This window comes from Odontesthes bonariensis, chromosome 18 (genome assembly GCF_027942865.1).
Source record: "Odontesthes bonariensis isolate fOdoBon6 chromosome 18, fOdoBon6.hap1, whole genome shotgun sequence".
Classification (NCBI taxonomy): Eukaryota; Metazoa; Chordata; class Actinopteri; order Atheriniformes; family Atherinopsidae; genus Odontesthes; species Odontesthes bonariensis.
Genome location: NC_134523.1, coordinates 18,208,623 through 18,236,131, shown reverse-complemented (window position 1 = coordinate 18,236,131; position 27,509 = coordinate 18,208,623). Strand labels below are relative to the sequence as shown.

At 41.4% G+C, this 27,509-nt stretch overlaps 2 protein-coding genes across 3 annotated transcripts; one reads left to right on the top strand and one right to left on the bottom strand.

The window, feature by feature from the left end:
- Positions 1–737: 737 nt before the first annotated feature.
- Positions 738–21,496, bottom strand: ehmt2 (euchromatic histone-lysine N-methyltransferase 2). Of its 2 annotated transcripts, none has more exons than XM_075449539.1 (27): positions 21,442–21,496; positions 18,832–18,901; positions 17,153–17,314; positions 16,568–16,821; positions 16,423–16,480; positions 16,237–16,322; positions 16,006–16,146; positions 14,390–14,510; positions 13,661–13,744; positions 12,448–12,584; positions 11,111–11,254; positions 10,641–10,963; positions 10,312–10,542; positions 9,825–9,907; positions 8,355–8,461; positions 8,098–8,220; positions 7,885–7,998; positions 6,318–6,422; positions 5,545–5,699; positions 5,204–5,371; positions 4,976–5,120; positions 4,816–4,893; positions 4,486–4,601; positions 4,031–4,117; positions 3,857–3,935; positions 1,657–1,832; positions 738–1,476 (listed from the first exon to the last, which is right to left on the bottom strand). In XM_075449539.1, exons 1-27 carry the CDS (start codon positions 21,466–21,468, stop codon positions 1,296–1,298), a joined length of 3,555 nt encoding a protein of 1,184 aa, XP_075305654.1. In that variant the 5' UTR covers positions 21,469–21,496; the 3' UTR covers positions 738–1,295. The 2 variants fall into 2 exon arrangements, with proteins under 2 accessions (XP_075305654.1, XP_075305655.1); XM_075449540.1 differs by having other exon boundaries at positions 739–1,476; positions 7,897–7,998.
- Positions 21,497–21,564: 68 nt separating this feature from the next.
- On the top strand, positions 21,565–26,122 carry LOC142367971 (uncharacterized). Its single transcript, XM_075449994.1, has 5 exons — positions 21,565–21,929; positions 23,148–23,356; positions 23,478–23,672; positions 23,861–24,067; positions 24,467–26,122. The coding sequence occupies exons 2-5, from the start codon at positions 23,153–23,155 to the stop codon at positions 25,685–25,687; spliced, it is 1,827 nt and encodes a 608-aa protein (XP_075306109.1). The 5' UTR covers positions 21,565–21,929; positions 23,148–23,152; the 3' UTR covers positions 25,688–26,122.
- The last annotated feature ends 1,387 nt before the right edge of the window (positions 26,123–27,509 follow it).

Here is a 27,509-nt window from a genome sequence, read left to right as displayed (position 1 = left end):
TTTCACGTTTGTGTTGTTTAATTTATATCTGACCCACAGGCTTGATAACAGGGAGGCCAGGCCATAGAAAGCAGTACCGGTATATGTTCCCTTATCTTAAAGAAAGGTTTAAATTAAACTAAATGTACGGTGTGGTCTGTTTACTTTCCTCTACGTTGAGTCAAAGATGTGCTGTTCTTTATATAACCTTGGGTTCATGCTGGGTTTCTCCAGTCCATATGTCCAACACCAACACAAATTAAAACGAGAAAAATGGGTTTTATAACTATGATTTGCTGCATCTTTGACACCTTTTGAGGTTGTACCCTGCCCCTTGCCCAATGACCCCCCCACCCCGAAAATCAATGTTAAATATGAAAACCGCGGAGATCAAAGTGAAAAATAGTCAGCATTATCCTCTATACTTGACAACCTTTATTAAGTGACTTTTAAGCAAACAGGTTACCAATAACTGGATAATAATGACTGGATTAACCAGATGAACCAGTTCAAAATTATTTGCATGACTGTTACATGGAATCAGAAGCAGAGTGAGACATCTTCCTTTAACCTTACCTGACTGCACATAGAGCAGCTATGCTCAATCTCTGCATAATATTTGAATTCTACTCAAAATGCCCCCTGCTGACGAAAGCAATGTTTTATAATAGCAGCCTCTAAACCACAGAAGATAAATACCGTAACTGAAAGTAATGAAAATAACTATGAAAGTGCGCGACGAGTTGTAAATGTTTATATTCATGCCAGACACAAAATAATTGACTCATGAGTTATTTTATTTACACTACAGGTGACAAAAGAGACAATATGTATAAAAAAAAATAGGGACAAAGAAAAACAAATCCATAAACAACAGAATAATACAGGTCCTTAATGAGTCCAGTATGGTTTTAATCTGGTCTGATCTGGTTCTGCACCAAAATGCATTGTTTGTTGGCACGAAAAAAAAAAAAAAAAAAAAAAGGCTAGGGGTATATAAAATGCATTTATGTTTGGCCGGTGGATGAAGGCAGATTCCTGGTGCACAACGTCTGTGTCAAGGCATAAGTAGTGAGATCCAGTTAAATTACTGCATATACAGAACCACATCCTCTTTATAAAAAGTAAAGGTCCTGACCTCTACCATGAAAGCATATAATGATAATGTGATAGTTTGAGGAAAAGAACGTTTTGAGTAGAAAAGACAAAACAAAAAGCACCATACAGGATGACCCTCCAACATGATGTATTTCCATTACTAGTGTGAGAATGTAAAACTGAAGGGGTTAATCCAAAGGCCCCGTGGGAAAGTGTTTTTAACAGTTTCCTATCATGGTCATCCCACAGTCAGCTCCTGATTCCGAGCAGGCCTCCAACCGAGCCAGCCTGCTATGCTCCAAGGCGATGGCCTCAGCCGAGTGCTTGCATTTCTCTGATCCACACTGACAGGTGAAATACTTGCTCTTAATGTCCCAAAACCGGTCTCCATAGTCGAACCTAAAGACAAGCATTTGTATATTACAAGATGTGAGACAGTTTAAATGGAAACAGAGATGAAAACACGACTGACAGAGGTGACTCTGAGTGAGCAACCGATGGACAAACTGAAGGCAAAGAGGAAGTAAAGAAGGGGAATGAGTTGTAGGCGTGTAACAGGTCATAAAGTCAGCTTCTCACCCCAGCTCTTGTCCACTGAGGATGTCCCTGGAGCTAAAGAAGGCGATGCGAGGGAACCGCAGGTCCTGATGCAGCATGAACACCCGCACGGGGATGAGGTTCGGGTCGCACAGGTGGTTGATGAAGCGGCTGATGTTGCCGTAGTACCGAGCGTCGATGCAATACACCTCCCCATCCTGCACAAAAAAAAAACAAGCAATAAACAGCTCCTTAAGTTATAGATGCCAGATAACACATTATACAAACACACCAAGAGGCTGACTGTGTTACAATTATTATTATTTATTTATTTTTAAGTATTTTTTTGGGCTTTTTATGCCTTTAATGATAGGACAGTGTGAGAGAGACAGGAAGCAGGGGGCAGAGAAAGGGGGAAGACACGCAGCAAAGGGCCGCTCGGTGCGGGAGTCGAACCGGGGCCCGCTGCATCGAGGACTGTAGCCTCTGTACATGGGGCGGCTGCTTAACCCACTACGCCACCGACCGCCCCAGTTACAATTATTTTCTAATTAAAAGTGGAAGTAGAACTTTTCTACTTTAATAACATATCAGGTACAAAACATTTTTTTTTTTTTTTAAACTCTTTAATACAACTATCTGAAGTGGTTTTGTCTTGTAAAATATCTCACAACAAACCTCCTGCACTTATTTCCAGTGAATATGACTTTTCCAGTGAATATGAGCATTCAAACGTTTAGATGTGTGTGTGTGTGTGTGTGTGTGTGTATATATATATATGTATATATATATATATATGTATATCTCAGAGGAAAATACTAAAAACAGAGTGAGTTAATGTTGTGTTACTATTGTCAGAAAGATTAAAGGCCATTTCCAGATTTTCTGTTTCAGAACAACAAAATGGGAAAAGGGATAAAACAGGTTTATTTACCGTTTGGCACGGATCACAATCATGTTTGTGGGCTAAATGCTTCTAGCTCTGTGAGATTCTTGGGTCATCTTGTATGCACGGCTCTTCTGAGGTCTATTCAGATTATTATTACATTTAAATTGGGGTGCTGTGAGTCCATTGGAGCTCTGGAAGAGTGTTCGGCAACATCGTAGTCTTGTAGAAGACGAGCTGTTTTGATCGTCAGCTTCATTCTTTATTTAAACAGATGTTTGCTTGAAGTACTTAATTGAATGAATTTCTCCCTCGACCGGTGAAAGCTTCCCTGTATCACTGGCTGCTCCACATGATTGATCCACCCTTGAGTTTAACAGTTTAAGAGGTGTTTTCATGGCCAAAAGTTCTTACATTTTGTGGAAGGAAAGGTTTCTTCTCTGCTCCATGAAGGCAGCTTGATAAAACAGGTCCTGGCCTTACGTTGCCTTTAAACCAAAGTATAAGTGCTGAAAGTTTTCTTACAGATCTCAACTTGACTTCCATCCTTCCACTGTTTTACCTGAATCATGAGCATTTTTTCAGCGGCTTAGAGGAGTCCGTGGCTGCTCAGTGTAGGGGAAGAAATGATGAGTCAGGATTTCTCTCAACTTTAAAAACTGCATGACATGGCCTTTCCTTACAACGTCCTTGCCATTAGTCGAGTTCAGCAGGCTTCAACACTTCCTGTTTTTAAAGCTAAAACACACTTTTATTCCACGGCTTTTCATTTCTATTGAGAGTTGAATTCTTTTGTTTTTATTTCCACTTATTTTGCTGTTTAACTTACCAATTGCTTTGTCAGTGTTTTTGGTGCCTTACTTGCTTTTTAATGTAAAGGACAAGCTAAATAAGATGCCCCAGTAAAAGTAAAAGGGTGACCAAACATTTGCAAAGTGCACAATTACTTTTCCTTCTAGATTTATAGATTTAAACCCAAATGCACTACTCTTGCTGAAGATACAGAAAAGTATATCATATCATATCTTTAAATCTGTGAGTTCGGTTCATCTTCTATTCACAGCAACAGAATTTCTTCGTGCATGTTTTCAGAAATATTGAAAATTAAAATAGACAACATGCAGATATTGTCCAATTTTCTCAGTAAAAGTAACACCGTGGGTGAGTTTGACAGCTTCTCCACAAAGCTGAAATGTTATCTGAACGTTTCTTTCAAGCTCAACAGTTCTGGATTCAGGTCTGAACAGTTTTTTACTTCATTAGTTTTTTCTAATCATTTTCATATGCAGTAACTGTGCTTATGCCTGCTTCCTCCATGTTTTCCATCACAGTTTCTCTTTATAGTGAAAGGTTCACCTTGTTGTCCAGGTCAAATAGGTAGGAGTCATCTTCTCTAACATCTGCTTCAGCATCAGAGATCAGCTCCCCAACATATCTGCAGGTTGAGAAGAAGGATGCAGGGTTTTTAAGTTCTTGTTTTTTTTAAATAAAAACCATCTTGATTTGTGGAAGCAGAAAGGTTTCTCGTACTCGCAGATGAAGCTTCCCTGGGGAATGTCCTGCAGAGCTCGAACTCCCCAGCCCATCTTCTCCGTCCTGTAGAGCTGCAGACGAACTCTGAGGGTAAAACCGAAATGTGAGGGTTCACAGAACAATTATAAATCTGGCTTTGACAGATTGTTTGCACCACATGGCTCCCTGTCTCCGGTGGTGTTAATCATCTGTGACCGACTCAGCTTCAGATTGATTAATAATTACTGTCTTGTTCTAGTTTCCTTCAGCAGCCTGTAGAAAGAAGCCTGAGAGAAGAAGCTTTCTTTCTCTCTGACAAATCATTAAACTGTGATTAAACATTAAATTTCTAATTGCAACAATCACATTTTAGTGTTAGATTAAATATGATTGTTGCAGTTCAAAATAAAAACCTCCATGTGTGTAGTCTGTCGTGTAGTTGGGATCAGTTGAGTTTAACATGTCGCTCTTACTTGATTCCAGCCTGGACCACTCTGTTCTTGCATGTTCGATGACAAGAACACGCCATGTTGCATTCGAATATGAGTGGAGGTTCAATTTTGTTGAACTCCTGAAGCAGTCGTTGGTCCTGGTGATGGAAAAACGGTGGAACAATTTGAGACCGTTAATTAACCATCTCATGACTACATCAAATTTTGGCCACTAGCCCTACAATGTTTTTTTATTTACAGGTAGGAAATAGCACTGGAACATGTTTTGTTATTAAATATTTCTGGTCTGTGGAAACTAAAATGAATTCAGTACAAAACAATCAAAACAAGTGGCTTTTAAAAGTTATTTACCTTGTCATACCAGCAGCGAATGCTGAGCTGTCCACAGAGGCAGTTACTAGATGAGCAGTCGTCAGTGCAGCCGCAGTGCTATAGACATAAGAAATGAAAAGAATGAGCTGTGCTTCACGAATAAAAAGCCACAAATAAATCCCAAATCAAACCAAATTACCTGTAAGTGTGTGATATTACGGTCTATATTCATTGCTGAGGTCTCACAGTTTTCCGAAACATATTTATAATCTGAAGGACAACCCTCGTCATCCACTGCATTCACACAGGGGATCGGTACGTTCTCATAGCCCTGCGCGATGTCACTGGAACACAACGCATCAAGTGTAATCAGGGACAAAGAAGAGAGAAAGGGAAATTAAAATGAGAAAAATGCCACAACATCTACCTGCAGATGATTCTTTCTGTTCGAAGCAAGCGATTGGTGATTCCCCTTCGCAGCTTCCTGTTGATCTGGAGTGAAACCCAGACCGGGGTGTCGGCCCGGGCCAGAGTAAGAGGCGTGTCTCCTTCCCTGTTCACGATGTCAATATCTGCACCTCTGGACAGGAACAATCTGCGGAAAGAAAACAGACGGCGATCATGCCTGCTAAAGTCTTCATTTGTATTAAATAGCTTCTTAAATATGGTGGTAAAGTATAACATCAGTGCATAAATAAGTAGAAGTGATGGCCGTGCATTGGGACTTGTAACTTAAATAAAACTTTCAAAAGATTGACATCGACTCACGTGACACACTCCAGGTAACCTTCTCTGGCAGCAATGTGGAGCGGCGTGTCTCCGTGGACGTTAACCGAGGAGAGGGAGCAGCCGGCGTTCAACACCATCTCTGCTATATCCACACTGCCCGCATACGCCGCCCAGTGGAGACAAACATTCAGCTCCTGAAGAGAAAAAGAAGGAGCTGCTGTCAGCACTTAACCCAATAAAATTGGGATTCTACCAGATTTAAAGTTTTATAACACATTATCACGGTCCCACTACCTAGAATCTGAATGTCAAAGTTTTTTCAAAAGGAACTTTGGTAACCAGAGGGATGAAACGATCAACTGTTAAAAATCAATGGAAAAAAATAATCAGCAACCATTTTGAAGTTTAAGTTGTTTTTCTAGCAGAATAAATGTATTTTCTTCTCCAGTTGATGACCCTGGACCCTGCTGGACTAAACATCACCACTGAATTCTCATGTCTTCAAGAGTAAGAACAAACTTCTCCCCCGTCACTGGCTGAAGAACATCTTTACACATCAGTTTATTCTGCTGCTTAATCAGAATCAGTGTAAATATAAACATGTTGGACCAAAGTGCTTGTATTGTTGCTTTTGTAACGGTCATTATGATGAGATATGGGTTCCATATGTGTGTTAACTTGTTGAAAAGAAGTAACAAACAAACCACACAAGGGATTCAAGTTATAAATAAATGACTGCTAATCTCTGTAGTTCCAGAAGTTTAGTTGTCGTTAACTTTTCACTATAAAGACTGTTAACTGTATAAACTTGCCTTATCATTGATGGAGACATCAGCTCCTCTGTTCAACAGCGATTTGATCACCTCAACGTGTTTGTGCTCTGCGGCCCAGATAATCGGCGTCCAGCCACCGCTGTCCTGAAACATCCAAACAGAAAGTCACAGAATTACCCGACAGTATCCATGTGCTCTTAAGACAGATACAAATGCCATTCACTGACATACTGCACACAGATCAGCCACAGCATCAAAAGCCACCGACAGTTCAAGTGATTCAAGTGATCATTTAAAGACAATGCAAGGAAACTGCATTCAGGTCAATAGCCCCTTTCACACTGCCGAATAACCCGCGTTTAATTCGCAAATTTAGCGTGTCCGCTGTTGTGTTCACACTGCCGACCCGGGCTGCCGCGTCAACTCGACTCGCCTTTCGACCCGCGTCGGACCCTAGTCTTTTTGCCGAGCCGAGTTTGATGTGAACACAATCGACGCGGGTCGGACGTGGGCGTGACGTGAGGAGTTTAAAAGACAGAATGGACAGCTGATTCAGAACAACAGCGACAGGTGAGGACAAGTTTCACTCTGTTTTACATCAAGTTGGAGACATTTTTTAATATGGCCAACTGGGGAGACAAGGAGATCCGCGAGCTCATCAGCCCCCGAGCAGAGGACGTTATTTACCGCCACATTTCGGGGACGGTGAAAGATGGACCTCTGCTGGAAGGGCTGGCGAGAAAGATGGGAGAGCGCGGTTTCCCACGCAGCAAGACGCACCGTAAAGTAACATCTCCATGAACTGCATTGCAAAAACGAGTTCTCAAGGTGTCCCGCCATCGTTTGTTTGAAAAATTTGATGCAGACAGGTGTATTTCACCCTACCTCCGACGCATGGCTTGTGCCTACGTCATTGTACACGCCCAGCATTTTCTGTGTTTCGTGTGACGCTCTGCCACTAGGCAACGCCCCCTGAACTCGGCTTCAGGCGACACGGGTCACCCTGACACGCCAAGCGTTCACATTGCTCGACGCGGGTCGAAGGTGCAATTTGGAGCCGCTAAGGTAGCGGGTCGCAGTGTGAAAGGGGCTAATGTTTCTTCATACCACCCACCTGAACAGTGTTAGATTCCCAAAATCCCTTTCAAAGGCACCTCACGCCACATCCCAGGAGGACAATATGTCCTGCCGGAGCTTAAAAGCTGCTCAAGGATGACTCAAAGAACTAAAAAAGGCCAAAGGTGTCAACGCATCTACTAAAAATCCCCTCTCGATCCAATTAAACCTCCAGGAAATGGGCCAGAAGAAGCAAGGATCTGATGCCAGAGGTCGTGGCCTTGGCAGGTCAGAGGTGCTTTAAAGAAGCAATGAGGCTTTAATAAATAGTAGTTGGGTGATTTTAGTCTTGATTGGTGTAAACATATATTAGATAAAAGTTGGACGATGATACTGTGAAGTAGTTTCCTTTAGGTCAAAGGTTTCTATGCACTAACAACTGTGCAGCTCTTTTAGAAACCCTTATCGCTCTATTCGATCTCATAAAAGGCTGCATTTAGTTTCATTTCATATATATAGAAATTCACATCAAGAGCAAACAAAATTTCACCTCTTCCCTCACCTGCGCGTTCACATCAACCTGCCCCGTCTCCAGAAGCATGTTAACAATTTCCAGGCTTCCCAGCTTGGCTGCATGGTGGAGTCCAGTATACCCGTCCTCCTCCTGAGGAAGAACGACATTAAATCACACACACAAGAAAATGTCATTCAACCAAAACCAACAATTTTTCAAAGTTTACTTTCAGCCCTTAGAGGCACTCACAACGTGATATACACAGGCGCCATTCTGGATCAGGTAACGAGCCACCTCTATGTGATTATTGATGATAGCTTCCAACAAAGGAGTCCTCAGGTCCTTGTCTTTAGCCTCTACTTGTGCTCCAGCCTGTCAGGGTGCAAAACGTATGAAAGAATAGAAAAAAGTACTCACATATCTCGAAAATAAGCGTCATTGCGGCCTTACAGGAAATACAGTGACATCGAGTAGCTCGTGTTAAAAGATGCTGTTAAATGTCTCACCTGTACCAGCATGTAGCAGACCTCCAGCAGACCCCTCTGAGCTGCAGCGTGAAGAGCAGAGCGCCGGTTCTGAGAGTCAGGCTGGTATGATGGATCTATGCCCTCCACTGGAGCATACAGATACACAGATTTAAAGAGGATAATATGCTTGTTTTTTGGTTGTCGGTGTATTATCCAGCCTTTTTTGTGAATGTAAAAAGCTTGATAGAGTTAATATGTCCAGTGTCCACACCAAAGGGGGTGTTATTCTCTGCCAGTGAACCTGAACTGAATCATTTGTAGTCCGGGCATTCCTTCCTTTACTAACAACCCGAATTGCAAATAAGTTGGAACACTGTGTAGAAATAAATCATAAAAAGTGAATAAAATTATTTTAAAATCTATCAAACCAATATTTCACTCACAGTGGAATTTAGAAAACGTATCAAATGTTGAAAGAGAGACATTTTAGAGCTCATCTTGAATTTTGTGGCAGCAAAAATCAGAGACAGGGTCATGTTTCCCACTGTGTATCATCCCCACCTCTTTTTCAGGGAATCTGGGAACTGAGGAGACCAGATGTTGGACCATTGGCGAGAAGAATGACAGGTCAGTCCTACACTCAGTCTTTTCTACTAAGAAGCTGTTTAACATCGTCTTGCTCTTAACATGACAAGAGCTTTAACCTGCATTTGTGGATGGGACGATGAACTGTGTTCCTGATCTCATGCAGTGAATTCCATGACAGAATCATGTCTGTTTTTAATGCAGAGCTACCACTGGCATCCAACATAGATGGTCAGTAGTGCCCCTTGTTCAGACAGATAGATTTAAAATAAGCTATCATCTTTACTTCAGACAGACTGCCTCTCCAGGGTGCTCTTTTTTATACACAATCATGTTAGCGACCTGTTCCCATTCACCTCATTAGTTGCCACATGTTCCTCCAGCTGTTATTCTCAGCATCTCTTGGCTCCCAACACTTTTGAGTTGCGTTGCAACAAAGTAAACGGTCTCACTTTCAAGATTTGATGTTTTCCAGGTTTACTTGTGAATAAAATATTTCATTCTGTTTTTATTTACAGCGTCCCAACTTTTTTTTAAATTAGATTTGGAATGACATCACCATGAAACATGTTTGCCCGCTTGTTAATGAATGTACAGCAGCCTCGCGACAGTTTCTGACCAATCATAGTAGACTAGACCTTGGCCTTAAACAGAGAGGAAGTAAAACAAGGCATTTCAGACTCGAGGTGAAAAGACTTACAGCGCTAAGACAATTATAACAACGTGATTTTTGAACATTAAAGCATGTAAATCTACTGAAGAAGACTTCCAAAAGAGAATGATTAACCTGTAAGTTATCATAATATTAGGTATTTAATTTAAACTAATAAGAGCAGTTGTCCTTTTAGCAAAAGGAATATTTAGTTGTATGGGTGACCACATTTATCGTGATTCAAACCAAAATGAGCATTTGTTACCACTCACTCAGCATGAGCAGCACTCTCTGCACCTCTCCTTGTTTGGCAGCGGGATAGAGCTGTCGAGGGTGGAACCTCAGCTTCTTCCTCCTGGTGAATCAGAAAAAAAAGCAATTACCGCTTTGGTCTGAAAATAGTCTGAGACGATGGAAAACGTTCCAGAGAGCAATAAAAATTTTCCCGGAAGAGAAGCAGCATGCGTTTGGTGCAACGTATGATTTTGTGTCATTCAGATTCTGTTTGCAGCTCACTTTTTTTTTTAACAGATTTCTAGAGATGGTGGAGATGCCCTGATTGGAGATTTGAGCCATTTCTTTGCCAGGTCTCAGCTGCTGTAGATCAGTTAAATCTTTAAATATTGCTGGTTTCTAAACTGTCAGCCCAAAAATGTATCAACAGTCTGTTGTGCATACACTTGGAAGAGACAAATAAGACTAAAAACATGTCATTTAAGTTGAGAGTTTAAGCTAAAATGTTTAGGAAAGATTCAAAACCTCTCAGTGTCCTGCATGAGAATAGCTTTCTGCAGCGCCGCCCTGCTGGGGCCAGGTGGAAGTGCACTGGGGCTGATTGGCTTCCCATTTGGCATACAAAGGGAGGGTCCCACACTGTCCACTCCCTCCTCTGCTGGGGGGACAGTGGTTACCGTCACTGCAGAGGCTACAGACTGCGGAGGCTGCTGCTCCACTGCCAGCGTGACCATGCCGTGACTACGCATACGAGCGCTGAAAAGAAAGAGAGGGAAAGATAAGAAATATGAACACATTTCTTAAGTAATTGAGAAAATGAGTTAAAGAATATCCAACTTATTATCCGATCTTACCTGACAGGTCGTTCAGGCATCTTCCCGTCCTTCATCCCTCCCGTGGAGGCAGTGAGGGAAGGTGCCGTGGGGACAGACGGAGGCAGAGACGGGGTGGTGGTGGAGGAGGCGGACATGGTGACGACGGTGGTTGCAGAGGCTGTAGCAGAGCTGCAGGAGGGGATGGTGATCTCCTGGGCCTCCGAGGCATCCTCACCACAGTGGGGGCAGAAAAGCATACCGCCGCCGTTTACTCTGCTGCGCCCGCCGCTCAGCACCGTCACGCAGCCCCGGTGGAAACGGTGAGCGATGCGCTGGTCCGGGCAGCACTCGAGAAAAGTGCCCTGAAAGACGAGAAAAATGAGGATAAGGAGGAGGAAGAGAAGAAAGACAGATGTAAAAACATTTTTAATCAGAAATATGTCTCAATTTTACATCTAATCCACATGAGTATTATTCAAAAATGGTAGCAGGTTTTATTTAACACTTACCGCGATGCAAAAGTATCCACAACCAGGACAACAGTGGTGCTTGACCATGTGTGAGCGATGGACGTCACAGAGCACCATGAGCAGGACACGACTGGACGGCCGCATGGTCTCACCTTTAACAGTCCAGTTGGTGCACGACCGCAGCTGACAAACAACAGGAGAAAATAAAAGAGCTTTCATGATGCTCTAAAGACAGAAATAATTACGTCTTACACCTTTTTTTCATGGTTGAATAAGTCAAATATATAAAAACATAATATGGAGAACAAATACTTTCAAATGACATGATTATTTTGTAACTGCGAGTCCTTGTTTGTACTTTTTAACTAAATCATAATATTATTCTAAAAATTGAGATTAATCCAGTAAAAGTAGTTGCAACCAGATAAGGCTAGTTTTTGCAACAGCTTTGCATCAGCATACTTATTTATTATTAAGATGTGGGGTGATAAGACTGAAATAAAAAAAAATCCCATCAAGATCTGTCTCATCATCACAAGTGTTTCCTCCTTCCTAAATCTATATAACCAACAAAGAAATCCAATGTAAATGTGAATGTAAGACTTTCTTATATAGAAAGAAACAGCAGCCAAAATAAAGTTTGTTCGAAAAGTCGCTTAATCTTTCGGTTTGTGCTTATTTGAGAAAATCTAAATCTACTTGGCCTCGGTGTAACAAAACAATTATTCTTTGCAACAATGCATTTTGATCCAGTATGTGTGTATTAAGCTGGGAAGAGTTGATGTAATATATGTGTAAGACGGGGGCTGTTGACTGAGCTCAGGAGTAGCAGATTTCACCATTATGAAAATACGTGACTGGCATGCTAAATATATTTGAGGGTCGACGATTAGTCGACTTTTTGCTGTAAAATGTGACTGCTGGTCAATCAGACCGGCTTTAGAAGGGCACACTCCTGGGGCTGTTCTCGAGGCACTTTTCCAAGGAATTTAGTCACTGTTTGTCCAATGTGTCGCTACATGTAGTCGGTAAGTTGGCAGAGTGCAGCTCAGCGTGTTGCTCGCAAATAGCGACAAAGACGGCGGGAATTTATATTGGTTTGAACAGTCTGACTTCATACCTTGTTTGAAGCAGGATCAGAATAAATGAAAAACTTTACTTTTTCAGTGCAAAGCAATTCTCCAGCAGTGTTTTCCAAAGCACACATTAGCAAATCTCTATCCTGACTCCTACTTTGATCACCTCTTTATTTAACTCTATAAAGATGATGTTTAATCACACATGAAGCTGAATGAAAATTATAAGTGCAGATGATAAAACTCTAGATCAAAACACCACTTGCAAAGCGAAAACAAAGAGGAAACACAGGGACAAACCTCTCCATTGTTGCTTTCCGTGGCCATACACTGTCTGCTGAGTCTGTTGCTGGTGCTGTCGACACGAGGAGCCTCCATCCTGCAGCTGCACAGAGGAAGCTCCTCCAGCCGCTCCGTGTCGCCCGCATCACTCCCCTCTGCAGAGAGGACGAGAGGGATCGATGGAGCCTTTTTCACACTCAACATTAAATGACACAAAGACCGCATCCAAAACAAGGCCACCGACCCCGAATATGTGGTTTTAATTTGTAGCCCGGCTGAAATAAGACAATTCATCTGGTGATTGATTCATAACTTCGGTCATTTTTAATCAGTGAGTTTATGTGGAAAATAATCAGTATATTTGGCCCCAATTTCTACCAACTGCAAAAGAAAGAGATACTGCTATTTATTTATTTATTATTATTATTATCCTGGTCTACTTCTAGAAGACTCTGTCCTGATACTGAAGCTGCTTTACATACAATGTTTCAAGCTCAAGCAGACAAAGATGGAAATTGCTCATCTTGAGGTATTTTTCTGCGAGATGCTATTTTACCATTAATTTAAGGTTAATTCTGTTTGTGACACACTAACTTAGCTGGAGACGCTCCTGTTGGGATTTCATGAGCAAATACAGGTTGTGGAAGACCCAACCGTATTCTATGAGCATTTTCAGGAAATTGTCCAGTGTTCATGTCTGAAAACAGCTTACAGGCAGGAGTCCTTACCAGAAAAACTATGTGTTTATGTGACCGTTTGTTGATTTAATACCAGATATTTTTAATTCTAGTAAATATTTTGTGGTAGTGTTTTCAAGTTAATCACTTATGATATGGATCTGCATTTCGTGCGATTATTCAACTGTAACCACGAATGGTTTTTATTTGTGACTGAGATTCTTCATTTCAATTCTTTAAATGGTTAACTTTTATCAATAACTTATTAACTTTATAAATAAATAAGCTTAAAAAAATCTGTGCAAGAGGTTAAAATAATGAGTTTAATTTTCTACAAAAAAAAAACTGCAAATATTCACATCTAAGAGACCAAAACTAAACCATGCTCGTTGTTTTCTTTATAAAAACAGACAAAAGCATACTTTTAATAAAACTTATTAATAACTAATTTAATCCCACCAGTGCTTTCACAGCAGCTAATATTGCTTTAAAACTCTCTTCCTTTAGCAGGTGCAATACAAAGATTACAGAAACCGTAACGGTGTTAAACCTACCAGGAGGAGGAGAAAGAGTCAGGCTGTCAGCAGCTGCAATGTCCAGAGCACCCAAAGGAACCTCTGTGTACTCCCCAGGCCTTTCTGTTGAGGACAAACTGAAATATAAATACTGGTCATATGTTAAAAAAAAAAAAAAAAAAAAAAAAAAACACCCTGAGACACGACTCAAGCCACAATATCAACTCGCTCCTCTTATAAAGCTTCTCACAAAGTACTGAATGGGATGAGGAAAAGTGAGAAGGCCCAGTTCACATATCAACAGAAAAAAAACCTCAAACATCTGGACCCCGAGTTTATTTCTATATTTTCTTTGGGGGTCTTAAAAGTGTTGAACGGTAAAAATATGCATAAGTTGCATCAAATCTGCTTTCACAGGAAAGCTGAAGGACACGACAAGGTCTTCCATAAATGCCGAAATCTGTGTTCCTCCAGTGTTCCCACAGAGCATGTAGCGGTAGACTCCCTCTAAAGGGTGAGTGTTCGTTACATTTCTTTGACTACTGTCCTTGGTTAGACTCAGAGAGTTTCTCATATTCTTACCCTAATTGGTATCTTTCAATGATGGTTGTGGATATGCTTCAGGTGTTTCTTTGCCTATAAGATGTATCTTTTTAAAAGAGGCTCTAAACTTTAGTCATACACTGATTACACACAGATGATCTACATCGTAATGTCACAGCTAATTCTAAGTGCATCTTTGTAGCATCTGTAGATGCTGACCCTCACCTTCCTCTGCCTCCACCAAATCAACAAGGTTTCTCCCTTTGTCCTGATCTGATGGCAGCCACGAAGACTCTTCGTTCTCATTTCTGCTCCGGACGATTCTCTGTGTTTCAGACTCCAAACTCTGCAAGGCAAAACATTCTGAATGTTTATCTGAATGTAAAAATATCACAGGTGTGGAAGATCAAAAAAAAAGAAAAAAGGAGGGTAGAATTTTTGCGTTTTTTGTTTTTGCGTTAACTTAACCAGGATGAATAAAATTGTTGAGGTCCTGGCTATTATATCATATTACTGAGATGCAGTTCTAAGTTTGTTAAAAGGTATTTTGCTGAGTTTTTAACCATTAGCAGCCAAAAGGAGCAATGTTTTTAAACCTGCAAGGGTATGCAGACACTAGATGACATGTGACACATCTCTGCCACCGTTTGCACATTATTCTACATTTGGTGGCAGTAGATTAGCAAGAAAAGCATCGGATCACTATGTTGGCAAGCTGTCCTACTGCAGATAGCAAGATACAGTAAACAGCAAAAATGGACCCAAACCATGATACTACCATCATCGTGTTTAACAGATGGGATGAGGCTTTCCCCAAACATCACACATCTCATTTAAACCCTATTTTAGGCTTGTCACCACACAGATGTTTAGACAAAAGCCTTCTAGCTCGTCTGTGTGATCTCATGCACACTGTTGTTGTTCAATATTCACCCGATGATGCATGAACATGAACATCAACCAATGTGAGAGGGCTGTAGTTGCTTAGTTCATTAAGGTATTCTGGATTCCTTTGAGAATATGTAGACAGTTACACACCTATTTGAAAGGAAAAGTGCTACATGTGCACAACAAAAGATGCTTAAAACATGTTAACAAGTCGAAAACTATTAAAGTATTAAATAAATTTCTGTGCAGGATTCTTAAAGCAGGTTTAAATTGCATTTCCATGACACAGATTGATTAACGGATACACCGCTGCAAACAGCCGGCTGCAGTCTCTCCCTCGTCCGCTGATGTGCTCACATCGCACCGTAGGATCTAAGTAGCTGAATCCTCGCAGGTCAAAGAAGCCATTAAAATGTACGTTGCACAATTTATCAACATCGGTAACATAGTCCACAGTAGGAGGGAGATTAAAATACTGTACTTAATATCTGTCCTCTGCATTTGTGATTTCACCTCTGAGCAGACCGCTGCGGTTTGCTTGAGCTGATCTGAGATCTGCCTTCAACGGGCACGCCAACCTGTGTTTCAGAGAAGAGAGCGCTGCTCATTTTCTTACGATCCAACTCTATTCACTCGCTGTTTGTTTGTTTGGCTGATTAATAACACTGACCCGACGTCATATGAGGACTTTCAAGATGAAAATAGAAAACTAATGCAGCTATAACGATACGAGAAAGGGATTCAACAAGCTTGTAATATAGAATCACTCATATTATTCTGTGTCTATAGCTTGTTGCCTTGCTTCTCCCCCATTTTCAAACTGTAAGAACAACAAGGGGGAAAAAACATGATCTTTCCCTTTCTCTACAAAGGAAAAATGTTTGGATATTATCTATTATGTGTTACTATGATAGATAATATGTGATCACAACCAATTAATCAAAGGCTTGCACCTTCTCAGAGTCTCGTGTGGACGGACTGTAAATCTGCATTTTTTTGCTTCCTTCGTCCTCCGACCTCCCCACAAAGCTTCTGCTCTTCGTGGAAGCCGTCTCTGTGATGGCCTCTGCTTTCTTGTGGAATAACTTGTCCTCCTGGGTTTTTAAAAGAAATAAAAAAGATATTGTGTCAACACTGAGAACTGAAGCTTCACTGTTAAATCAAATGCAAATTACAAACCTTACCATAGTTTGAGCATTGTCTGGAATATTTTCACACCTCTCAGGTGTGCCGTCTGATAAATGACCCAATTTTCTCTTTTTTGCCACTACTGGAGACACAAAGCAACATAGCAGGGTTAGTTTTCAATAAAAAAGGCACTCAAGGGCATTCAAATGAAACATTAGTTTGAGTTTTCTAAAGCAACCAACCAGTTTCGGAGTTTGACGAGGATCCGGAGGGAGTCACAGATGCCTCAACTTGACTCATCTGTCGAACAAAAACAGAAAGTGATCAAATGGGCGGTGACTAAACGCGGGAACAGAAGGATTTGAATATAAACCAACTCCTTTTCACCTGCCCTGGTGGAGGCCTGTTCATGGTCTTTCGAGCCCGGTGGATCTTGGGTGGGCCGGGTGAGATGGAGGGAGAGGAGGAAGCTGTGGCAGAGGAGGAAGAGGAGGATGAAGGAGCCGGTGGGTTGATGGATTTACTGTTAGCAGGTCCTGAAACACTCATCTTCGCCCGACCAGGGGACAACGATGAAGACGTAGAAGGAGAGGAGGACAACGATGATGAAGAGGCTGATGAAAGGGACTTAGTAGCGTGCCCTGAAAAAGGAGTGAAAAAATAACTATAAATCTTTTCTCAGGTCAAAGACTGTTGAAAATGTGCTTGGAGTTTAAGCGACATGAGCACTAAAATCTTCCTGACATGAGAAATGAGTTTATCACTTGACCCAGTAGTGATTTAATGTGTAGACAAAAAAGCTTATTCAATTAATTCAACTGTGATCCAACATTGCATTAAACCTGCATGACCTTAAAGCCAGGACTCTAATCATTCCTTCACATTTAGTAAAAATCACACCGGTTTGTTAAGATTGAACCGCTTTAGGACCAACGTGTCTGTAACATCAGAAGCAGATTAAATCAGCCTCACCTGCAGCAGGTTTGTTCACCGGGGAGGAGGCAGGGGACCACCTGTCTCCATCTTCCGCCGCTCTGGATGCCTCCTTCCCAGGCTGCTGAGAGGGCAACACCGATGGCATACCACCCATGGGCTCTGCGTTGTTGGCGGCAGATATGTCCAAGGCCGCATTATCTAAGACACATTCAAAGCAATTGCGGACTTTTAAAAACAGTAATGTGAAAAACAAAGCCACAATAAACTATGTTCATTTGTAGAGGTGTGGTAATTTCTCAATTCTAATATTAATATCGATGCGGATGTCAACCATTCGGGATGGATACAGTGACATAACGTAAAAATGAACTTTACCGCCCTTAATGACTGATTTTCAAATCAAACTCAGCTAGCACGTGACTTTACGTTTAACCTTAATTAAACTCAGAAGATGAAGAAGTAAATTGGTGTAAAACACCAACGAAGAAGACGCTGTACATTGAACTGCGCAGGTGCTTATTTCACACTTATGTTAGTGATGAGCAATATGGCGGAGGAATACACGGCTCAGGGGGAAGTGATTAAAAAAAAATGTTTAAAAGCCCTGACATTTGGACACATTTAACATTTTATTAGCTAACTGCAAAGCAGTAACTAAATAAAACATATGTTGTCTAAAATCTGCCTCAGAACAATGCAAGGCTTTCGAAATACAATTTATACAAGGAATCATAGCAACCGTTTTTGCCCTGATCTTCAATTACTGAGCGCACAGTTTGGCCGACGAGTGAGCCGAGAATGAACAAGTATAATTAAAGACTCTATGTCTCTGACAAAGGGAAAAGAATCACCAAATCTTTGGCAAGTTTTAGTGAAAAGAAGCCAAGGTAAAGGAGTCGGCAATTAATGCTTGCCGACAGTGACGTAAATTTAATTACACAAGTGGGTACGCTCTAAATTTCTACCCAGATTTTGTTATAAATATTATTTTTAGCTGCGTATTCAGCAGAGGATAAACACATAATATTAACATGTAAGAGCACTGCCATATATAGTTGACCCAAAAATGGGACAGCGTTTGCACATCCCCACATACCTTCTGGTACGGTTCTGAAGGTAATTAAATGATGCAGCTTTCAGAAAGCATTAAATAAAAATGAAAATCAGACTATACCAGTACGTTTGGAGAAGGCAGACCTGATTTATTCTTTGACTCACACAGAAATGGTCTGATGCAGAGATATACAATGATTACCTTGATACATGTCAGCCAGGCACAGAAAAAAGTCTAAGAGACCCTGAGAGAAACCGTATGTTGAAAAACGGAACCAGAAGACAGACGTGTTGTTCTGCAGGTACATCTTGGTATAAAAAGAAACTGCCTTCTTTGTTCTTGGTCTTAGTTCTTTGGCATGAAAGCTGTTTGACCCTGTTTACACGGTATTTAAGAATACCGGTAATAAAGAAAAGGTACTGAAGACATCAGAACATCTGCCCACAGAAGCCCTCCTTACAGACTAATCTGATAGACCCTACTTATTCATGGACAAAGCAGTTATACATAGTTATTTGACGATGAAATACGTCTCGTTTAAATATTTAACAAATTAATCATGATGGCATTGTGAAGCCAGCAAAGTGTTACAGCTCTGTTGATCTGTGTTACAAAATACACAATTTTCAAAGATCACAATCATCTGCAACTGTCAACTTACCATCTTTTACTTGACTTGGTCCTGCCAATGATTCTGCTGGTGTTTCTGCACCATCTTTTATGGGGAGCTCCTGCCAGAGAGGACAACAGAAAAGCGAAAACAATTTAAATAAAACGGATATTAGGGTTACATGCTATTTGGAACTATTTATTAATTGCAGTTCATTGTAATACAATTCAAGCCGCCATGTTGCTGCTTTTCCACTACCTGCTAAATTTGAACAACACTCTCATTTCCAACTGTTTCCACATTTTCTCTGTTATGGTTTAATGGTACCGACTGTTTATCTGGGCACACAATTCACTGAAAATGTCTTGAAACTAAAATGATGCGATCAGTTGTAAAGCCAAAAATCAAAGGATTACTGTGAGCTTATTGTGGCTTTAAGACACATAAAAAAATTAATTACTGCCCTATAAGGTGATGTATTCAATTTATGGGATTAGCATGCAAATAGATGGAGAACTAGCGGTGGTATGAATGATCAGAACATGTCATTTTGATAGGCTTTTCAGAGTATTAAGTCTGTTGCAATATACTTGTCCTGTCATTTTTAACAGACTTTCTTTTGGTACTCAGATCTATTTTGCTGTACCTTTCCATCATATTGCCTTTGTATCAGTGATTTAGCATCACAATTTAGTTGAATGAATTCTGCACAGTGTTTATAATTCAATGACTTTAGGGGAGGAAAAATAAGAGCCAAGATACTGGACAGAATCGGAGGGAGAACAGTGTATTTTCAATTCCACAGAGATGCTGTTTTATATCAAGACTTCCTTTCCTGCCACAGTAAGAGTATCATCAAGTCATTATCTTGTAAACCAGATGGCTGTGCTTTGGCACAAAAAAAAAAGAGACACGCTAAATAACCATGACGTCATTATAAGGTGAAAGACTTTAGTTTTATCAAAGATAGTGCTGACTGGATTTAGTGGTTATTCTGTCATTTGTACCTCTCTCTGCTCTGTCAGATTGGTGCGCTGTTGGGTCGTTTCTTTGCTAGTAGACTGTGTTGGACACCCAATGGACAAGTCAAACACAGAGGGAGTAGCCTCGGACTTCAGCTTGTTGGTCCAGCGAGTCACCAGTACGTTTGACTCAAAGACCTTCTCCTCCAGATAATCCTCCTTTACAAAGTGTTCCCTACACACCCTCGCATTAGGGCTTACTCGAGGACTGTCTCGTTTCAGAGAAGCTAGCCAGCGTTGGAGAACCGCTTGCCGCTTTATTGGCAAAGTATGAAAGTGAATATTCTTTCCCTGGCTCTTGACTCTGTAAAACTCATTGCTGCAACCTGGGGCAATGCAAAAGTGCCCCCCCTTTCCTTTGTTGTGTCTTGTTTTCCATTGCAGTTATCAGCATCAAAAGTTAGTAAAAGCAAGTTGACACAGGACTCCTCAGCCAACAACCCAAATGAAGACTGCACTGGGATGAGATGTACAATTTGATTACTTCATATTTAAATCAAGTGGTACTGACAGATTGAAAGGCTCAAAAGATTTGTTAGAGTGGGAACATACTCATTTTATGAATGATTTGATTCCTGATTAAAATATTATGATTGTAGACTAGAAAAGATTTGTTAGAGTGGGAACATACTCATTTTATGAATGATTTGATTCCTGATTAAAATATTATGATCATAAAAGCCGTGATAACAACATCTGGGGTCTTTTCTTACTTAAACCACAGCAGATTTTCACCGCTATGACAGTCAACTGATTATTTATCAGTGTTCTTATTATTAATCAGCATTTTAAACATATTCTAATTTTGTTAAATAATATTCGCGATCAATAATGATGAAAACATTTCTCAGGATGAGACATGACAGATATGTCACATGTGAGCACCTCTAAAAAGCTACTGAATATGTAATCAACTGTTTATAAGTAAAGTTTGAGAGGTTAAACTGTGGACATCACGTACAGAGACGTCAATGAAGCCCGTTTCAGGCTTTTATTGTGCACCCAAACAATAACACGATATCATGTGTTGGGTATAGATTTGCGCATTCGCCTCGCTAAAAATCAACCTCTCAACCAATGGCTGTTGTTTTTTTGTCGTTACGTCAGCTGCCGCCATTAGTCAATCAAATCCATTCATGCATTTTATACAAATAAAAGCAACATACTTCCACAAATAATAGCCTGTATACACATGGGTATATTAAGCTAGAGTTCTCACTGACTGCTCTAAATCTTTTTTTTTTTTTCACTAGGATAGATTCATTGGTACCACAGTGTGCAAAAGGAACAACCTCTCGTCTAAAACCGGTTTGAACTCCGAATAAAGACCTCCAATTCAACTAAACATCACAGTTCTATGCAGAATATAAATGGTCTAGCCAGACAAAAACGACAAACATTAACAATACTATGACAGTCCTTTTGTCAATATAAAACTATTGCATGCTAACACTGCTAGCACTGTAGAACAGATTGCAATTAAAGAGTAATTATCCCCAGGAAATAAATAAATGTGCGACGTGCAGACGGCAGCTTCATAAGCATAGTTTTGCTTAGCAGGCTAACGCGTCCTAAAAGAGCAAATAAATAACAACACATTTCTAAAGCAAGCCTTTTTGAGTTGCAATGGGTTTGCTACCTTTGTCGTTGTCTGAGATGCCGACATGTTTCCCAGCAAACGTCAGTACGTCTATGTACGTCTTGCGTCACAGCTCTAGCCACGCCCCTCAGAGCCCATTGATTTCAAACCGCTGATCAGAAATCAGCGTGCGTACTCTTGGCTCACGAGAATTCGCGCGATCAAGCTTCACGCGGAAACCGATTCAAAGTCAGTTTAGTGGCGAATCGGCAGCGGGTTGTGAATTTTTTTTTCTCTTGTGTGCGCGTGTGTGCGTGCGTGTGTTTGCGCGCGTGTATGTATGTGTGTGTGTGTGTCACAAGATGCACTTCCTCCAAATAAGGCCGAAAAGTAAACAGAGATCGAGGTAGTAGCTACCAGCGGCGGTGAGATGCACGGATTCTGCTGGTCAGCCAACGTCTCCGTAGTTGACGGCCGTGCCGTTTAAACAAACCCAGATTTGTTTATTTACAAAGCTCACAAGACACCCAACCACGAGAGAGGCTAAGGTGAGTGACGGTTACAGTTTGACGATCATTGGTGAGTTTTTGTTCCTGTGGCTAGTTACTGGTTACCATAAATTTGGATATAAGTATCGAGTTGATACGAGCTAACGTTAGCTAACAGTTATCTAGCTGGGCCAGAACAAAGGAGTTTTAAAAAAAGCATCTGTGTTATTATTAGTAGTAGTATTGATTACAACCCTTTGTTAACAGTCACGGTATCGACTTGAGATAATGAATTTATGATAGACTAACAATTTTTCTAGCTTCTTTCACGCCCAAACATGGTAGCTAGCCTGGCTTTTCAACCTTTCTTCTTAAAGCTACCAACCTATGGATGCTGGATTGATTTAAATAGTCGGAGATGTGTGACAAGACACCAATTACTGCCCTGGATTACGTTAATATTATGTGTAAATGTAATAAACTGTTATTATATCTTCTTTTAGGTGCTATTACGAGCGAGAAAATCCTATGAACTTGTGTTTACTTTTCAGTCTAAGCGGCAATATTATAACATGTTCTTCCATTTTTGCCATTATAACAGTTTTTTTATTGCTTGTTTTAAGGTCCCTTTAAGATTTACCCTTATTGTGTTGTAATAAATTAACAATTGTCATACTTGTATAGTAGTTTTCATAGTTCTTACTCACCGTAGCCATTTAAATGATGATGAATATTTCAGATGTTCTTTGCTCGTCTGGAAATAAGTGAAATGTGCTCCACGTGAGATTATTCTATATTGATCTACTAGTTATTTTTTTTCCAGTGAATGGTTCTGTCTAGAAAGTGTTCCTGTCAAAGATTTATTCTCAAAGCTGCAGATATCCAGTTCTTATGTGCACCTGTTAAGTGCACCTGCATAATATTGGTTTCAGTTCTCTCAAATATGTTTTCAGTGTATCTAAAAAACGCTGTGAAAACAAATCACTAAGTATGTTGATTACAAGCTAGAAGTAGCTTCTAATCACACCCTTCCTGGCTGCATTGTAAGCCCTGCTACACTGATATCTTAAGTTCATGTGGTGCTACAAAGGAGCTGGAGCTCATTGATCCAAATGCCAGGTTGCAGTGACATGTCAGATACTTTGGATGCTGTTTGGGAAGCTTTTATTTGGTCTTATCTTGTCACATCTGCTCGGGCATCGTCTATCTCTATTGAGAAATTTTCTAATGGATGCCCAGTTCGAGGCATTTGGAGTAACTTGCATTGTTTCGCCCCAGACAATATGGAGATGGTGTGTTTCCGGTTACCGGGACACGGGGACACCACCCTGAGGCACATGAACTCACTCAGGTCCCGCCAGCATTTTTGCGACATCACAATTGTGGCCAGCAACAACCAAATATTCAAAGGTCATAAGGTGGTTCTGGCCGCCTGCTCGCCCTTCCTGAGGGACCAGTTCCTCCTCAATCCTTCACCTAGGCTCCAGGTAGGTTGACGTAAACGCACGCACACTCTCACACCGCCACCATAGCTCCCTGCAAGTCTCTTATGCAAAGTAAAAACGGCACGTCTGTGTTTCTGTTCCACTTTTTTTTTTTTTAATCTAGGTGTCAATGCTGTATAGCGCGTCGGTGGTGTGTGATCTGCTTCAGTCGTGTTACACTGGTTTCCTACAGTTCAACCCAGAGGAGATTGTGAACTATCTGACTGCTGCCAGCTACCTTCAGATGGAGCACATTGTGGCGCGATGCAGAGGAGCGCTGGAGAAATATGTTCAGCTGAAAAATCCCAGTCCGCCGAAGGTGGGTCTTCCAGATCAGCTGCTTTTAAAAGCTGTTGTCTTCAGTGTCAGGGATGGGATTATTTATATCTATGTTTTTTGCGAAGGAAGCATTTCCCAACTCAATATCTTTTCAATTTTTCCACGAGGTAACACCCTTGGAGTATTTTAAGCACTCGCATCTTTCCATGTCCCCAATTGTTCCTCCAGGCGACCTCAGACGAGAGACAGAACAGGCCGGTGATTGTCAGCGGCAGTGTTCACTCTGTTGCATCACCTTCCCCCACTCGACCCTCCCCCGTGCCCCCACACAGCCCCACTGTACTCTCACTGGAGGAAGATAATGGTGATGCGTCTGCTCGGGGCAGCACTCAACACCACGATGACGGTCCCATGCTGGATGGGCCATGTATTCAGGTGCCTTTCTTAGCTATTAAAGTGTATCATTTGCAGTACTGACAGTCTCCACTGTTACCCCAGTCGCTCACAGAACTGAGGGTTTTTAAGTGTAATGCAAGTAAAGAGAAATTTAGTTGAACTCTTCTTTCTCAAGCAGTGCAAGTCTTTTTTTATACCCGATTAGAAATCAGTCCAATGGATGTTCATTTGGGTGTGATGTGATAAGAGGGATGGCTGCTGAATAAAAGAAAGAGGTCAATATGTCCATTTATTCATTTCATTGTGCATGAATATTCTTTGAATCTCTGACCCTTGGTTGTTTCGTTTAAAGACGACGCTTGAATATTTCAATGGTGATTTCAATGCTTTCAGATAACTAACTCTCAACAACTTATTCATTCCACAATTATGTTCCAGGTCAACACATCAGACGAAGAAGAAGCCAAACGGGAGGAGTGTGATGTGTTCAGAGTGTACATCTCCGAGGAAGATCAGATGAACATGGAAAGGGGGGGTGAGAAAGGAGTTTGTTCAGATGTTCCTCAAGATGTTTGTTACCCAGAGACAGAAGGGATTGTGATTGGAGGAGACGGCAGAGAATATGACTTGAATCACCCGGAAGACCTCAGTTCGGGGGGACTTTCAGTCGAGGACCTCCGTGCCTTCCGGCGCAGACTGTCTGACCCCAAAATCGGTCGTGGCAGAGGGAGGGGCAGGGGGAGGGGTTTCAAAAGGAGAAGGTGGGCGTCATCGCAGGAGAAGAGGCCGTCCGGTATGCCTCACCACCAGGACTTGTGGTACCTTACGACCGCTGGATTGGCAGGGAATTTCGGCCTGGACTACAGCCAAGAGGGGCTGAAGTCAGCAGGAAGTTACGTCTCAGTTGAAACTCCCAGGTTTGACTTGAACATGGGCGACGCTCATGGGGGAAAAGTTCCCCCCACTGCAGCTAGCAGTATAAACCAGTTTTCGCTGGAAGAGTCTAGTTGTGGTGATGGGAGTTCAGGGTTGACCACTGTCGGAGCAAATGAGGGAGGGGATGAGTCTGTTGCTGTGGTGGGGTCTACTTCCAGCGTGACCGGCCCTGTAATCTGCGAGCACTGCGGCATGACTTTCCCCTCTGCCCAGTCCCTGGCTGTTCACTCTCGGACCACTCACCTGCTGTACGCCTGCCCCTGCTGTGGCAAACACTTCCACCACTCCACCAACCTCACCCGACACATGGCGGTGCACCGAGGAGGCGGCAAATCTCACCAGTGCCCCTTGTGCTATAAGACTTTCACCCAGAAGTCCACACTGATAGATCACATGAACCTCCACAGCGGGGAGCGGCCACACCGCTGTGCGTACTGCCATGCCCGCTTTGCTCACAAGCCCGCCTTACGGCGCCACCTAAAGGAACAACACGGTAAAACCACCGGGCAGAACTCCCTACACGAGCAGGAGGAGAGGGAGCGAGCCAGTGGAGAGCCGGCAAGAGTACGTGAGGAGGACCAGGAATGTCTGGTCACTGAGCAAGCGTCAGAGACGCAGCTGTCCAAAGTCCTCGACAGCTCATCGCCGTCACAGCCCCAATGTTTTTATCAAAAAGTGCTACAAATGACTCCGGTGCCTTTAAATTCTGACTGCCAAGATTAAATTTGCTCCAAATAGACACTTAAAAACTGGTGAGCCTTTTTCTAACGACGGTTTTAAAAACAGGTACCTACATTAACGATGGCCATGCTTAACTAGAGTCTGAGTAAACTGTGACAGTGAGTCTGTGTGAATAAAAGCAGACTCCTGAAGCCAAAGCTGATAAATACAATACTTGCCTTTTTTTATCGTGTGTGTTAAACTCAAAGGTTTTGGAAATATTGATACTTTTGATCAGACATTTTATAATGTGTTCAGGATGAGGACTAAACCCAAATCAAAGAAAATGTCCTGTAAAAGACTGTAAATAAAAGTATTGGAAGGAGTTCCGGTTTTAGTGATTTGTATTCCAATTGTTGAATCGTGATCCTACACGTGTGCTTTCCACAAATCAGACGTCTTTAAACCTGCAGCACAAAACGTTTCATAAAGGTTTTTGACATATTTGAAGATGTTTGGCATCAAGGTAGCTGGGGGGGGGGGGCAGTGTTACCTGTGCAGAAGGTATTTTACCTCATTTGCTCCATCAATGGTATACAGCATACATACATGTTATGTTTGAGATTCGTTAATGTCCTCTGAAAATCCATTTAGAACAGGTGACGTGTTCACTGTTGCTGTTAAATTTTACAGTTAGATTTAATTTTAGCCATTCTTGGTAACAAGTAGCAGGTAAAAGATCAAATTCATACAAACTATAACACTGCAGTTTGTGTCTTTGTGGTTGGGGATTTGCCTGAAAATAAACTGTTTTCTTTCATTGAGAATAGCGTTTTGAAAGTCTGAGACAGTCCGCCTCCCCCTCAAAAATACCCCACACTTAATCCACCGTTTCACTTTTGATAAATCTTTTTTAATAAAACAAGAAAAATGTCCAAAGGTTCAGTATCCACCTGTTCATTTACTGTGATGACTGTCTCCTCTGGTCCTTTACTTGACATCAGCCCCATATCATCAATGATTGTGGAAATGTGCTCTTGCTTTTGCTTTTCTTCAGTCATATTTATCTGTTTCATTGGACCAAACTAAAGTCCCAGCATCCTTGTACAAAGCAGATTGGTGATTCATCTCTGAATATCACTTTGATCCTATCATCCAGTCCATGGCTGCTTCTCTTTAGCCCTGTAACCTTGTTTTACTCTCTTTAGGTGTCGGTGATGGTTCATGTTTGGCTTTTCTGGATGTAAATCCCATTTTTCTTTTCAGTCACAAACATTGTCTCCCGTTTCTGACGCTTTGACGTCTTCCTTCGTGCTTGCTCCACACTTTAGACACAGCTGCCTGGGAACAGCCGACATCATTTGCCCCACTCTGAGCTGAATTACCTGCTTGAAGGAGATTTATAATCCTTTCCACTGTTTCCGCTGACAGCTCTCTTGTTGGGACAATGTTTCCTGCCAATCAGACGGGTGCCGCAGCTCTTTAAGCTCTGCACAAGTAATATGAAAACAATGTATTTTCCAAAGCCTTTCAGCTAGTAAATGACACCGTTTTGTGTCATGTCTTTGTTTATGTATTTGTCAACAAAGATATATTTAAAAAAAGCTTAATGAACATGTTCCATGTCTGTAAAATCATTAGGTTGACTGGATTACATACACAGGTTGAGCTATGGTTAAAGTTCAACCAGGCCTGGTTGAACTTTAACCAGTCTCCTTGTACCAGTATTCAGTTTATGACAGTAGGATTCTGCTACAGTAGGTGGTGATAGGCTTCCTTTCTGTTAATATCGGGCTTTTCCTGGTTGAATTATTATTACATATATTAAATAACTCAGCTGTTGACAAAACAGAACATTGTCAGGTGGTACAGTTTACATCTTTTT